Here is a 14,603-nt window from a genome sequence, read left to right as displayed (position 1 = left end):
ATATCCGAGAAGATGTTTATCAGCCTAATTATAGTGATCAGAATTTATGCATCATGATACATCTATGCGTGTTTCCTGCAGATTACATTGGAAATGGAGCTTCTTAGAACAAGTCAGTGGCAATAATTTTATCAGTGTTACACACAAACTGGTTACTGAAGCAGATTTTTGCTGTATCACTAAACACAGATTATTGGAATTTCCCACAGGAATATACTGTTCTGAATTAACAGCCTGGAAAAAAAGAAGCTTCTAACACTGGTACACTGAGTGGTATCACAATGTGACTGTGAGGTGTCAATGGCCACTCTAAGCTATTAGGGGTAAAGATGCTCTTTCCTGGATCTAACCATAAGTGCTTAGGTGATTTGCAAATGGAGCCCTAAGGACTCAACAAACAGCAAGCAGCAAAACAGATCCTCTGGAGAAAGTCAATCGAAAACCATCCAGTTCTTAAACAAAGAGATTTAGAGATTTTTCAAGATTTTCTGAAGTTTTTTCCTAGAACTCCCAAATAGTTGAAGTTGTTAGGGAAGGTTCAGGCCACATAGGATGCACATGAAACATCTCTGGCTGCTAGACCTCACTGCTGGAAGAACTGGAATTGTAGGAAATAACCCCAAAACATGCCAGCAAGGCTGTTCTGTGGCCCAAAGCATGAGGTTTTCCTCCTCAAGAGGTGCCAGCTCAGCCAGAGAGCTGCTGCCTCAGGCAGCAGAAATCAGCGACATGACTCTGGTGTCACTGTGACTGGCAAGGACTTACATTGCTGGAGATGGGCTCTGCTCTCCTTGGAGAAGGAAGACAAAGCATGGTGGAGGAAATGGCTGCAATGCAGAACAGAAAAATGACTTACTGTTGAGGGAAGCTCAGTGTGCAAGCCAGGAAAGCACCCTGATGGGGGACGGTGGCACAGTGGGGTAAGGAACACGACATCTGATGGTATCCTGTACCACACACAGGGCAGGGCTCTGTGCCTGCTGCTGCCTCACCACCACTCTCATTTTAGGATTGGATGTTAGGAAGAAGTTCTTTACTCAGAGGGCGCTGAGGCACTGCACAGGCTGCCCAGAGAGCTGTGGCTGCTTCTTCTCTGGAAGTGTTCCAGGGCAGGTTGGATGGGGCCCTGAGCAACCTGATCTAGTGGGTGGCATCCTGGCAGGGGGCTGGAATGAGATGACCTTTAAGGTCCCTTCCAACCCAAGCCATTCTGTGTTTCCGTGTTCTCACACATGCCGTGGTGCATAGCAACTCATCTGCTGGGCTATCTGCTGAGCTGCCTGGTACTCGAATTAGGGCTGTGATTCCTCATTCCTATGGGCAGCCTTTCAAATCTTACACCCTCTTCATGGCAAACCTTCTCCTGCTTGATCCATTACATCATCCATCCTCATCAGCGGGGACTGGCTGCTAGGACAGGAGGTGTTTGGCAGTCTTCACATTGTCTCTTACCCCTTAGATCAATACCCTCACCGGGGAGAAGCATTACATGCACTTGGTTTCACTCTGTGTGCTGCCCCATCAAAGAGTCATCATTTCAGAGATGGTGCAGGAATCCCCCAGCCAGCAGCCAGCATCTGCTTTTGCATTCTGTATTTCTAGATCTCCAGCATACTGTTGGCCATGAGTCATGCAAATCTTATGCCACGCAAAGCAAAAATGGCTGCACCATGCATAGATTTAATCTCTCAAATAGAAAGTGAGATGTTTCAGTGAATTTACTCTTTTTAAGAAGTTACCAGTTTCTCTGCAACTCCTCTTTCATTTCTCACCATAATTCTATCTGTCTGAAATATCTTTTTGTGGGAAATTTTGAGTGAGATGTTACACAAAATGTACCAAGCCTGTGCATTTGAACATATTCATATCCATTCATTGCCACCAGTTTCCAATCACAAGCTGGTAAAAACTGCAGTTCCTGTACCACATACCATCTCTCCCAGTGTCACTGGAGCTACCAGGAGCTCTGTTAATACTGGCAGATCTGGGGGTTTCCTCTGGGATGCAAAATCCCCCCTCCTGCTTTTCTCTTCCCACTACCTTGTTGCTGAAGACCATGACTCTGTGCTTGATCTGCATTCAGTCAATTCATAGAAAAGCTAAAGAAAAAAGCCTTGATCTCAGCCTGACATTCAAGTTCAGTGTTAAAAGGCAATGAGACATCACCGGTCACAAAGTACTATTGTTACTAGTAAGGAATATGTAGGAAAACAGTTCACATAATTTAAATGTTCCCCATAAATATGGTCATAATGGGTTAGAATTTGAGACTACATTTTTTAGTTTCTGATTTCTCTCTAAACTCCTGTTTTGCTAAAGAACATGAGGTGCCATTTCTATTTCAAGGTTTTTTTTCTGATGAGTCAAAGTACTTTGCACATTAAGCCTTTTCAGAGAGGACAAAGAGGTATTCCAAGCAGATTTGTGTAAACTCATAAAGGCAAATGAAAGCTTCACATCAACTAACCCTCTAGTCTGACTGTGCAACTGCCCAATTCTAGCAGCTTATTAAAGCCAGTGCTTACTTGGCCTTTCTGTTCTTTATGGGTGCACTTGACTCTGGAAGGGAAAAGTTCAATGCTCGATGGTATGGACTCAGTTATGCTACAACACCGTATTTCTTTGCTGCTGTTGCTGTGCAGGCTCGTGTGCCTTTTCTTGTTATTCCAGCGAGGAGCCGTGAAGATTGTGCACCATGAACTGAATCTGGAGTGATTCTACACAACCATGTTTCCACTCAAAACAGGTATTCTGACTGCAGCAACCCGAGCTGGAAGTCAGAAGTGACCAGCTGCCCTACAACAAACTGATCTTAGGCTTTATGCCCATTAATAGTATAAGGTCTTACATCTGAGTGCTTTCCTTTGCTCCTTATCTTTTATTCATATGCATAGATGACACATAAAATACCTGTTTTCTTTAAAAAACCCCAATCTCTGAACTAAAATCTACAACAATATGCTCATACAGAGATCCCGGTTCTATTTCCAAATCCAGTAAATCTGAGAAACAAGTCAAACTGAAACCTGTCTGTGGGTGCATGGTGAGTTCTGAGCATATCAGAATCAGACACACCATTGCTGATGTCTTCATATAGCTGAGGCTGCTAAACTACAGGCAAATCTTGCTTTAGACCTGTCACTGGAGTGCATCTCTGTGACTACCCTTCTCCATCTGGAAAGGACTGCACAGCTACAGCTTCACACAAGCTCCCTTTGACTCCTCACCTCCCAAACTTTTGTCACCCATTCTCAAATGGCAAGTTTCATTAAAGCATCTCTGACCACACGACAAGGTAAGTGCACAGTGAAGGAAGTTTGTAGTGACTGAGAGCAGCAATACAAATATGCTTAATCTTCATCCAGCTAACTACAGCTAATCTGAAAGCTGACCATGTCTCCCAGCTTCTGCCTTGGCACAATTTAATCCAGTTTAACAATCCAGCTGTTTGCCCCAACAAAGAGCACAGGCAAACATCCCTGCAGCCCATCTGCACTACTCTAATGGGTAATCTACCAACCAGCAAAACAAGCTTGCTTATAAGTTTTAGAGGATCATTTCAAGGACCTGGAAATATAATGAAACGCAAAGAGGTCCCTTAGGAGGACAACGTAACAGAACTGCAGAGAGCATAATACATCCTTCATTCCACTTAGCAATGCTGCTGCTGCTGCTTAAAATTGGGCAGTTTCCTGAGTATATGCTACACTGCCCTGGGAAGGACAGGCTAGGTTGCTTTTCTTCCAGCTGCAGATTTCTGTGGAGAAAATACCTGTTAAAATCTTATGCACTCCAAAGACAGATTAATCATAGTAATTGCAGATATATCTCAGTAATTGAGATAAATGCAGTCTCTGGCAAGGGTAAAGAATTTGACAGAGTCCAGAAGAGGGCTTGAACTCCACAGGGGACAAGAAAACCTCTAACATCCTCTCCTTAAGTGTGAGGCTGAATATTGTTCGTGGTAGAAAACAACCAATTGCAGCAGCAAACTTGTGATGAAAGTAAATAACAACCAGATAAACGACTTGTTTGCTTTCTGACACAGAAAGTCAGATACACCCCAAGGTCTAAGGCACTACGGGTTGGCTTGGGGCTGAATGTTAGGAAAGTATCTATTCACATCCATCATATTAGGAAAAGCTCCTAGTCATTCAAGTACTATCCCTTCATTCAAGGAAGGTCAACAAAGAAAATTTTAAACCTTGTGCAATTTAGGATCAAGACTTGTTGGAACTTTGGATCTCTTTGTACCTCTAATTTAATCCTCTTCTATAAATTTTATGCTAAATGTGGGATTTTCTGGAATGCTTCAAATCCAAAGGTCTCTTGCACAGGGGGAGCTTGTCTGTTTGCAGAAAAGTAACAGATTTGTGGAACTACAAAAATAACACCAAGAAATCTCTAATAGGATTGCATGCACTGAACTGGTTAAGCTTGTTGCTGTGGGCTTCTTCCCTAACACACAAAGAAATCAGAGGCCTCATGTGTAACATTCATGTGTCACATGAATAATTTGTTTATAAGTAAACACATATATTTAAAGCGAAGGTCCTCCAGATGAATTACAAATCTGCTAAATTAACTCATGGCTCAGTGCCATTCCATGTCCCACCTCCTGCCAGGGGAAGGTCTGGCAGCTTCCAGCTGCTCTGCTGTGGTCTCAGAGCTACTGATGCTCCCGGGAGCAGCGGGGCCAAGGGCAAGGCAAAGCCCACCAGGGCACAGTGCCTGCCCACGGCGGTGCTGGGAGGGGTGAGGGCTTTGGTGCTCAAAGAACACAGCCCTGAGCTTCTAGCATCTGCCATACCGTCTTGGGAATAAAGTCAGAGGCCTCCCTCTGCAAGTCAGGAGGCTGCTGGGCTCATTCCTGGGAAAAGGGTGCTTCTGCCTCAGCTCTCATGGCTGGGGGGAGGACTGGGCTCTACTTTTCACCTAAGTGACTTGCAGTGCCCCTCATTTACTGAATCGGACCCTGGAGCCTGAACAAGAGCTCATGGTGCCAAGGTATAGCAGGAGCACACAGAAGCAGCAGAGGAGAAATGGTCCTGCTCTTGTGCAGGTTCACAAACCAGGTTCACAAAGATGTTCAGGCAGCTGAAGGTGCAGGCAGGTACCTGGGGCTACTTGCAAAGAGCCTCAGCACATTTTTGTATATCTGGTCTTTGGGAACCTGCCAGACTACCCCCAAAAGGACAATGGAGTCAAATTTCCTGTTTTATTTTCCCTCAAAGCTTGCTCCCTCTGACAGATTTTCCCTTCCGTGTGCGCCTTTGCAGAGTGAATTTTCAGCAGTCCCTGTGTCCTTTGATACCTCCTGCTACCTGCTCTGTTCACTGGAGTGTGAGGTGCCACTGCTTTACTGTGTGAATCTGATCTTGCAAATAACAAAGCCAAAAGACTTAGAACTCCCAAGGTGTCATTCTTTTATACTCTGGCATGCTCAGAAATTCTGTTGTAATTTCCTTCTAAGTAGCCTAGGGTTAATGAGATTGAAGAGAATAATAGGAAGAAAATAAATAATTATATAGCCTCTTTTTTTTTTTTTTTTTCCCCCAACATGTCCCAAATGTCACCTTTGACCTGGTTTTCTATTTCTGGCATGGACTAAACTCCCTCTATTTATTTAGCAGCCCACACACCATTACAGTAACATAGCAACAGTACTTTCAGTTGTGAATTTAAAAAAAAAGCAAAGCAAAAAAAAAGAACACAGGAACATATTAAAACTCTTAAAGCATTGCAGTCTAGTAACACTTCAATCCATGCCTCTTTTTTTTTTTTCTCCCCTTAAATAACAGAACTATTAGGCTTCCAGTCTGCAAACCTAAAGGAGAGGGATGCAGAAGGGAACCAACGCAGAGTCACCACCACAAAGCCTGCTTTTCCTATGCCAATCTGATTGTCCCCTAACCTTTCTGTTTGTTTGTCTTAATGATGTTTCAGCTTGACTATTTATCAGGCTCAGAGCAGATGAAAGCAGGATTTTGGGGAGGATTCTGAAATAATGATGGGGTTTAGCTGGTGGTTTTCCATCACTTTTGAAAAACAGTTCGCCATTATTTTATAAACCATAGCTCAAGGCTGATGTGACACTCAGTTATCCGTCCAAAAGGAATATTTGAAAAAGTGTAAAGTGTAACAGTAACAGAAGTAATGGGAGTAACAGTCCCATTTTCAGTTGACAGTCCCAAATCTCACTGTTTTACTGGGAAAAGTGAAGAAAACTGGTGAAGACCTATAAAAGTAACACTGGAGTTAGGGAAGGACCCAGTGAAAACATGTTCCAAACTTTTTTTCAGTGGGAGCAAAGCACTTGAAAATCTCAAAAAACCCAATTCCCTGAGCTACTTGAGTGCTTCTTATTTTTAAACCTAAGGTCTCAGTGAGAATGCAATTATTTTCTTATATTGGGTTCAAAATGTTGAACTTATAAAAAATAAAACTTGTTAAGCTTGCAAAGCTTCCACTATAAATATTAGTAAACAATCCAGATGATGTAGCTGGAACAGCAGCAAACACTTGGTGAAGGAGTGTATCACTTCTTCTGAAACTGTTTCCTCACTGCTATGGTAAACTCAGCTGGCATCTCTTCAGGTTTCTTCTCCTCCCACAGGGATCTATCAGCTCACAGTCACCTCTGCCTGCCAGGGGTTCCTCTGTGGAACCAGCCACAGCCCCTGGAAGTGCAGCTTTACAGCAGACACACAAAACCAGCTTCCCCAGTGCTCAGAAACCCGGGACTTTGGTAAGGTTTGTGGCTTTACTGCTCAGTTGGTAAAGCCTGCAAGTAAAATACGGTTCATGCTTGCTCTGAACTATTGGCTTCTCCTTGGCGCGACCAGTTTGCGTCAGCTTGAAAAAATGGCTTCACAACTGCAAAAACCTTGAACTTCTACAAACAGTTTGCAAGCCTGGTATGTAAAAATAGATTGTTCACTATGTGCTGTGCTGACATTACAACAATTGCAAAGTTAGAAAGGGTCCCCTTATGGCCATTTTGTCCAACAGAAATATCAACACATAACCCAAGGTCTCAAGACTTGGGAGTCACAGGATGTATATTTATCACTTGCAGGCCTTACAGAAAGTATGGTCTTTTAAAAAAAACATTGTCAAAAATGAGCCAAAAACTTTCATACGACAGTCTAAATTCAGTTTAAATTAACACTCTCATTAAAGTAATTTCAAATTCATACTAATAACAACATTTTTCTGCCTTTTTGTAAAACGCTCTATGAAAAGAGATCCTGGGTAACTCAAATGTGCTGTTCAGGGCTTTTGTGGAAAGCTAAAATGCAGTTTTGACTGCAGGGGTCAGGTGGGGTTTTTGGCATCAGGAGCGAAGGGAATAACAAAATCTCTAAGAACAGTTGTCTCATTCTAACAATTACAAAGCTATGAATGAAGTAGCCTCAGAAAGGGAGTATTTTTCTGGCACAAAGACTAGGCACCAGTTTTCGTTTATTTTGAACAAATGCTAAGCTGCAGCAGATTTTAAAACTGAGTTTTGCATGGCTATGTGTTTGTTACCCTGTTTGTTTATTTTCCTGATGCAACACAAACTGAAACAAGTCAAGGAGCTTATTGTAAAGCAGAAAAAAAATTAAAAGTTAAAGTGCTGCATTTTATTTAACAATTAAATGAGAGAGAAGAAAATATATTTTATCTGGCTAGAAGTAATGTTTTGATATGCAAATTTTATTTCAAAACAGAGGTTTTTTTCCTTGTCTTATCACATTACTAATTCATTTCCAAATCAAATATAAAGGACAAAAAAAAACCCCAAATAAAATTACTGTTTTTCTAACAAGTAACATTTTAGGCATAAACTTGTCCCTTTCCCTAAAAACCTATCAAATTTCATAACAAATATTCATAATACTTTAATGCATCATTGGTGGAAGAAATGTGTTTATCCATATTTCCATATTTCCATAGATTTCATGCTACAACAAAGACTTCACGAAAGCACGACTTGGAATGCATTTTCCTCTGAGCCATGTTTGACTGCATCACTTGTTTAATTACCACTTGAATCAACATTTCCTTCTCTATTTCAAACTAGCATTTTTTTTTTAAGGCTCTATTTTTGAATGTAAAGACCTGATAACTTGTGGGTTTCTCTTTTGAATAGAAACCAATAGCTGGACATGCCTGTGCACTGAAAACATGCAGTCAAAGATTAAGCTGGGGCTTCAGGACTATTATGGCTCCACCCAAATAAATAGTTCAAGGGAAATTATTCTGATACACAGGTTGCCAAGAACAGCAGTGTTTTTTAGAAATTCTTTCTTTCTTAGAAGTCAACCTATCTCTTTAAACATTGCATTTAAACTATCAAAACATTGTTAAAATGGAAGAAAACAGTCTAGAATAAACATCATATTTAACCTACCAAAACAAGGTCTGATTTGCACATAGCTAATTGCAAACGCTTATTTTTAGGGGTGGAAACTCCTCCCTTGAGTTCAGTTGTATCAATTTATACATGATTTCACAGAGAAGGGAACATGTAGACTGCCACACAGGAGCTTCTGTTTGAAAGTCTTAATTTTCTCAAAATTCAGTGTTTTTAAATATAAAAACCAGATGGATAAAGTATACACTGTTTTTTAAAATTAAGTAAAAATGGAGAAAATATATAGGGACAAAACTTAAAACTGGAATGAGCAAAAAGGCTCTGACAACTTTCTGCACTCCATGTGACTCCTACTTCCACCCAGCCTATGAACCACAGTTAAAAATCCTGTGCAAATTGGTTAAATAAACTCAGGGAACTCGGGATATTTATCCCAGGAAAGTATGAAAGGTGGTCAGAATTCTTTGTTCAAAAGGGAGAGGACTCAAGAGGAGAGGCTTTCTAAGAAGCATTTGGAAACAAAAAGATTTAAGGAAAAAAATTAAACTCGGGTTTCTTCTAGATAATATTTTTCAGAAACTTCCCCCAAACCCCAAACCAGCAGAAGTACTTGACCTCACAAAGCACTTGGGTATTTCTTTCAGGGGAGGGTGGCAATGTCCTCTGGTGACAGCAGCCCAGCGCTGGATCAGAGAGCAGACGCTATCCATCCCACGCGTCCTTCGCAGTGCTCTGTGACTCCTGCTCCTATCACTTGAGCAAACTCCTCCATCATTCTACTTTACTTTTTCTTCTTAGTAACTTCCTGTTTGTTCTCCTGATAAATACCAGAACTTCAGCTAAAAATGGAGAAGTCGCCTAGATTCTCTTATCTTCTAAACCCCCAGCCTTGGTGTGCTGCGGTTGGGATCTGGCAGATCCTCCAACGGTCAGAGGTGCTGGGCTGGGCTCTGCTGTTCCCTTCTGGCAGCACTTACTGCCCCACACACAGACACAGCAGCAAAGAACACTGCTCCACCACCTTTTGCCATAGCATGCATTAATTTACACCTCTCTAGTCTTCCCAGACTAGTCAGTCCAAGAAGAAGTGTGGTAGGAAGCCCAAAGCTACATTTTCTAATATGGGGTCCACTGGGGACTCTCGTTCCAGAGATGCTGACAAGGAATTTTGATTTTCAACAATGTTTGAAGAAATCGGTCACTCAAATAAAGTGGGAATCTTGCCCTTTTTTGAGCAAGTGGTCTTCCCTCATCAATTTATATAGCACTGAAGATTAAAAATAGCTCTTCAGCTGGGGTACAGCTGCATAGCCTTGATTTTAATGGAGCTGCAGTGACTCACTACAAGCAAGCATCTGTATATAGCCCTTTACTACTGCAAACCACATAACTTGACACTAACAGCAAGTAAACACTGGCAGGGCATCCAGAGGAGCTACCGGTGCTGTTCCACACTTGTGTGACAAACAGTGGGACAGGGATCTCAGGAGACCTTGCAATTAGCTGTGTGTTAAAAATCCCATCTCCTACTCCTTGTCAGCACATGAGCAAAGTGTCTTCTCAATAGCAGCAGTCTCTTATTTAATTAGACATCCTCTGGGCCATCTTCTATGCTGTTTTTCCTTTCATTGTGACTTTTTGCACTGGCTGTGTTAAGTCTTGTTTTTCAAGGCCATGAAACCATTCCTTCCTTCCACCTCCCCCAATAAATAAACAACAAATAATAAGAGTCGGCGATCAGATATATTTCCACATGAAAACTATAAAGGAGACAGCTACTCAAGGCTGACATTACCGAATTGTGATGGTTGTACTCAGCATCAATATGAGGAACTGTAAAACCCATCAAATTTGAAGCAGATTCCCCCGTTACATCTAATTTCCTACAGAGGCTGGTATTCACTGATCCACTAAAATCAACAGCAAAATCCTCTGTGGGTTTTCCTCCTGTGGGGCTCAACGTCAAGTTATGGCTGATACTTTCATATTTTTGGTCTAAAGCAGGATGGACTTTACCTCCATCAACACCACTTCTTAGTTTTTGTTAGGAGCTTCTTCCTCTCTGTCTCCTGCCCCATATCCAGCTTCCCCCCAGCTTTGGCTGTTCCCTGGCACCCCTCAGGCCCACGCAGATCTGGTCGGTGAGAAAAGCTGGAACCAAGTGGGGAAATGAAAGCAGCACAGCTTTCGGGTCACACTTAGAGGACAAAGAACTGCAACACACACCAAATACTCTTCTGGGAGACTCCTTGCACAACTGCCTCTATAGATAGGCTGACGTGGTGGTTTCATGGTTCAAGTATCAGATTGAGAAAAAAGCATTGTCCATGCCACTAAATCACTATTAAAGTATTTTCCTGCTGTAGCAAAGCTCCCTGTGCTTTCTAATGAATTCTTTGTGTTTAGCATTAAGCTCTCTGTTTTTACAGAAAGTTACACTTGGGTGATTAATCTCATGTTAGTTTCCTGCACATGCAAGTGAGCAGCCTTTGTTAGGGAATGATAAGACACTTCTAAGAATAGTGCTACTAAGAGTATCGGCTTTGTAAGAAATTACAGGAAAAATATAGACTCTTAACACCTGCTTTTCACTTTCAAAGTTTTGAAAATAATGTTCTTCTTACCTAGAAGCAAATTCTGACTTGTTTATGCATAGAAAACCTAAGTGCTTTAATCAGAGAACAAATATAAATGAAGGTATGCTTTGGTCTATAGGCTCTAGTGTTGGAAAGATTTATTTGTTTAATTTTATAAACACTGCCAATACTCCCAGTGGCTTCAGCAGGACTATTGCAGCTCCCAATCTCACAACCTGAATTCATTGCTTTGTTTTATTGTTTAACCACATATTCCATTGAAATTAAATAGATTTTCTTAGTGATAGATGTAATTGGTGAAGGATTAAGAATTTATCTGTGTGTAAAACACTGGACCCTCCAGTCAGATCTTACAAAGGCCGGATGCTGAACTCAGGGAAATGTAAACTGGGAGACAACCTCAGGAGAGCAAATGAGGCTGGGCAGTGTCCAAGAGGTCCCACGAGCAGCAGGCCAAGCTGGCACTTGAAGCTCCCTGGAAGCTCGGCTCAGACCATGGGTTTTTCCAGCTGAACACAAAGGGTGGTGCTGAACTCGGGAATTGATGTATGCTGTCAGTTCAGAACCAGAGCCAACACCATTCTCATGTAAGCGGTTGACACTTGACACCTACTGAAGTCAGTTTGAACAGTCATTGTTTTAAAACTCTTGTTGTTTTTAAGCAGTCACTGTGGTTCAGCCCGAGTTATCTGAATCAAAATGAACAAGCTGGCATGCTGGTGAAATTCTACGAAAAATAGGGGGAAAGTAGTTTACAACAGGTGAGAGAAAATTTCCTTTTGGTTTGTAGCATCCACTGTGCAACCAGTTATATGAGAAAGGACATTAAGCTTTGCTGTACTTGCACCAGATTTCTTTCTGCTTTATTATGGACAAAGGACTACCTTATCCTCCTAAGCAGACAACAAAGCTTAATCTGCAGAGATCTGGCTAATCTAGTGGTTGATGTTTGGTTAATAATGTAGACCAAATTTCCCCTGGTTTTGTAGCGCAACATCTGAGCAGAGCACACTGCTAGAAGCCTCGTGAGCTGATCAGAGCCCCTGTTGTGACTACTACCTTGACTGTATAATGGGGGCTTTCAAATCCCAGCTTTATCACATTGTTTTCTCTACTTTGCCCTTTTTTGAATATTGAGTCATCAAATATAGCTTCACTAACAGAGTTACTAATGACACCAGGTGAATCAGTGGCTCTTACACTGTGCCTGCCATACAGTGCTATTAGTACACTCGATATAAAATATAGCAAAAATGAGATGTCCATAATTTATTTGCAGCTTCCGTGAGACACATCATAGTGGTTATTTTAGAATTGGAAAATGCTACTGAACTGGGCAAATATTCGGCCACTTCAATGAAATACTGTGGTCTACAGGAAAAACTCTATCTTAGAAAAAGTTAAAAATAATTCCAACATCAGTAAATTTTCCTTTCTGCTAGTTTTTAGCCAAAGAAAAAATACACTACCAAATGATATCCACCATATTCTTCCACAAGAGAGTTACGCCTCATATTACTGGGAAAAGCCAGCATCAGCACTCCAGAGAAAATGCTGATAAACAGAAGTGAATGAGACAAATGATGTAAGCTGTGCATAGGGCTCGGAGTGCCAGAGGCACTGCCAGTGGCATCCTTCGAGAACGGTGCAGACCTCTAGGGGAAGTCAGGTTTGGAAGGGCATGACTCAACGGGTATTACCAATCCCAAAAGTGTCACAGCAGAACAGAACAACACACCTAATGAAGAACCATCACAAATGAGTATGCAAAATGTCCCATGAGGGGCTTACATTTTTAATGCTGTCCCAAGCAAATTTTTAAGGGTCATTTATTCCTACCCAGAGAGCTTTCCTCGCACCCCTGCAGTGAGACAGTTTCCTATGCTTGCCACACAAAATTACTTTTTTTTTTTTTTTTTTTTTTAAGTTTAGACAAACAGGCAAGTAGATAGAGAATGAAACAAGGGGGGGTGGGGGCATAGTGCAGTTGCAGATCTCCATGCAGGGCTCGCTTCTTCTCCCCAGCCCCCTTCATCTTTCAGCTATCAGGAACCTTACAGCACAGCATCTTCCAGCACCTCTTTATCACAGACCAAAAAGCTTTCTGAAGCTTTCTGCTAACACCTGCATCTGGCACTGGTAAATAAAACTATTGCATATATTGCCTTTAGCAAGTGTCACAGAAATTACAGTGCATCTTAACAAAGCCAAGCCTCAGAATTTGAATTATTAGAATTTTGGCTGTTTGGGGTTTTTTTTCCCTTTCTTTTGAGAATGTTCTTGTCCGTTCCTGGGAAAGTGACATCTGCAATTCTATTACAACAATTCTGTTAGTTACGGCAACGTTAACTGAAACCGAAATGTGGTTTTTTGCCTAAAATACGTTGCATAACAGCTGAGGTACTATGATCTTACGAGCCGGGAAAGGTTAATTCCAGAGGGCACAAGAATGTCGGTGGAAACTAAAATACTCCATAAGCGCGTGGACTTGGAAGTCTTTTTGTTTTGGTCCAAGGTTAAGCCGAAACGGGCGAGAGATTTCAAAGGAAGAGCCAGACAGCGACCACATGCCGAAATCCTTTTAGCGAGAAAAAAATATCAAAAAAGCCTCTGCACTTACGTATCTCTTGAGTTTTCTCTCGGGGGGTGATTTGATGAGCCATCCAGTGCAAACCACGTCCCCCGAGCTCATCTTCCCCCCGGGCGCGGAGCGGCGGAGCGGGAGCCAGGGTGCGGGCTGCCCGTGCGTGCGTGCTTGTTATGTGCGTGTGTGCGCGGATGTGTGTCCGTCCGTGCGTGTGTGCGCGGATGTGTGTCCGTCCGTGCGTGTGTGCGCGCTTGTGTGTGCGGGGAGGCGTGTGCGTGTGCCGGGATGTGAGTGTGCGTGTGCCGGGATGTGAGTGTGCGTGTGCCTGGATGCGCGTGTGTGCGCCGGTGTGTGCGGGCGTGTGTCCGCCCGTGCGGGTGCGCGTCTTTGTGTATTGTCCCAGCCAGTTCGCACCCGCAGCAATCAGCTTCCTTCAGATGCGTTCTGCTGCGGCTCCAGCCCGCGGAAGAAGTCATGACATTGATCACTGACACGGCCAGCCCTCCCTCCGCCGCCGGCACAATGCAAGACACCGAGCACGTGATGGGCGGCCGAGGCTCGCCGCCGCCGACTGCGACACCCGCAGCGGCAGCGGGCGGCTCCCGACCCGGCCGCTCGTCGCCCCGGGCAGCCCGGCCCTGCGTCTCGGGGATGCCGGCTATCCGAGCCCGGAGCCCCGCGGATGCCCGCAGCCCCTGCCCGGCGGAGCGAGGCGGGCGAGTCCCGCGGCTTAGCCGTGGTAGCTACGGAGGCGGCGGTGACCGCGGAGGTCCCTGAGGGACCGTGGGGACGAGAAGGGCTCTGGCCGGAGCGGGAGGCAAAACCAGAGCCGGTGGGGTCAGTGCGCACTGAAACCTCCGCTACAGCTTCCAACGTCTAACAAACATCGTTACCGGGTTTTCAGTGGCATTTAGTTGCCTGTATTTATTTAATAGGAATTGATTTTTCTGCTCACGTCATCACAGATTTTTTAGAAACATACTTTTTCATAAAGTGACTTCAAGGAGACTGCCACTTCACTGTCACAACTAAAAAATATGCCCACAGAGTGCATAAT

General features: G+C 43.2%; 1 protein-coding gene across 2 annotated transcripts in view; it reads right to left on the bottom strand.

Annotated features, from left to right (window-relative positions):
- GAB3 (GRB2 associated binding protein 3) overlaps positions 1 to 14,052 on the bottom strand; it is a 65,475-nt gene extending 51,423 nt beyond the window's left edge. For both annotated transcript variants that reach the window (XM_062503158.1, XM_062503159.1), the window contains exon 1: positions 13,580 to 14,052. In XM_062503158.1, the coding sequence (XP_062359142.1) occupies positions 13,580 to 13,651 (72 nt within the window). In that variant the 5' untranslated portion in view covers positions 13,652 to 14,052. The remainder of the gene's footprint in view (positions 1 to 13,579) is intronic.
- Positions 14,053 to 14,603: the final 551 nt, after the last annotated feature.

The sequence above is a fragment of the Cinclus cinclus genome, chromosome 15 (assembly GCF_963662255.1).
Source record: "Cinclus cinclus chromosome 15, bCinCin1.1, whole genome shotgun sequence".
Taxonomy (NCBI): domain Eukaryota; kingdom Metazoa; phylum Chordata; class Aves; order Passeriformes; family Cinclidae; genus Cinclus; species Cinclus cinclus.
The sequence above is the reverse complement of the archived record's forward strand: the minus strand, read 5'-3'. Positions and strand labels throughout refer to the sequence as shown.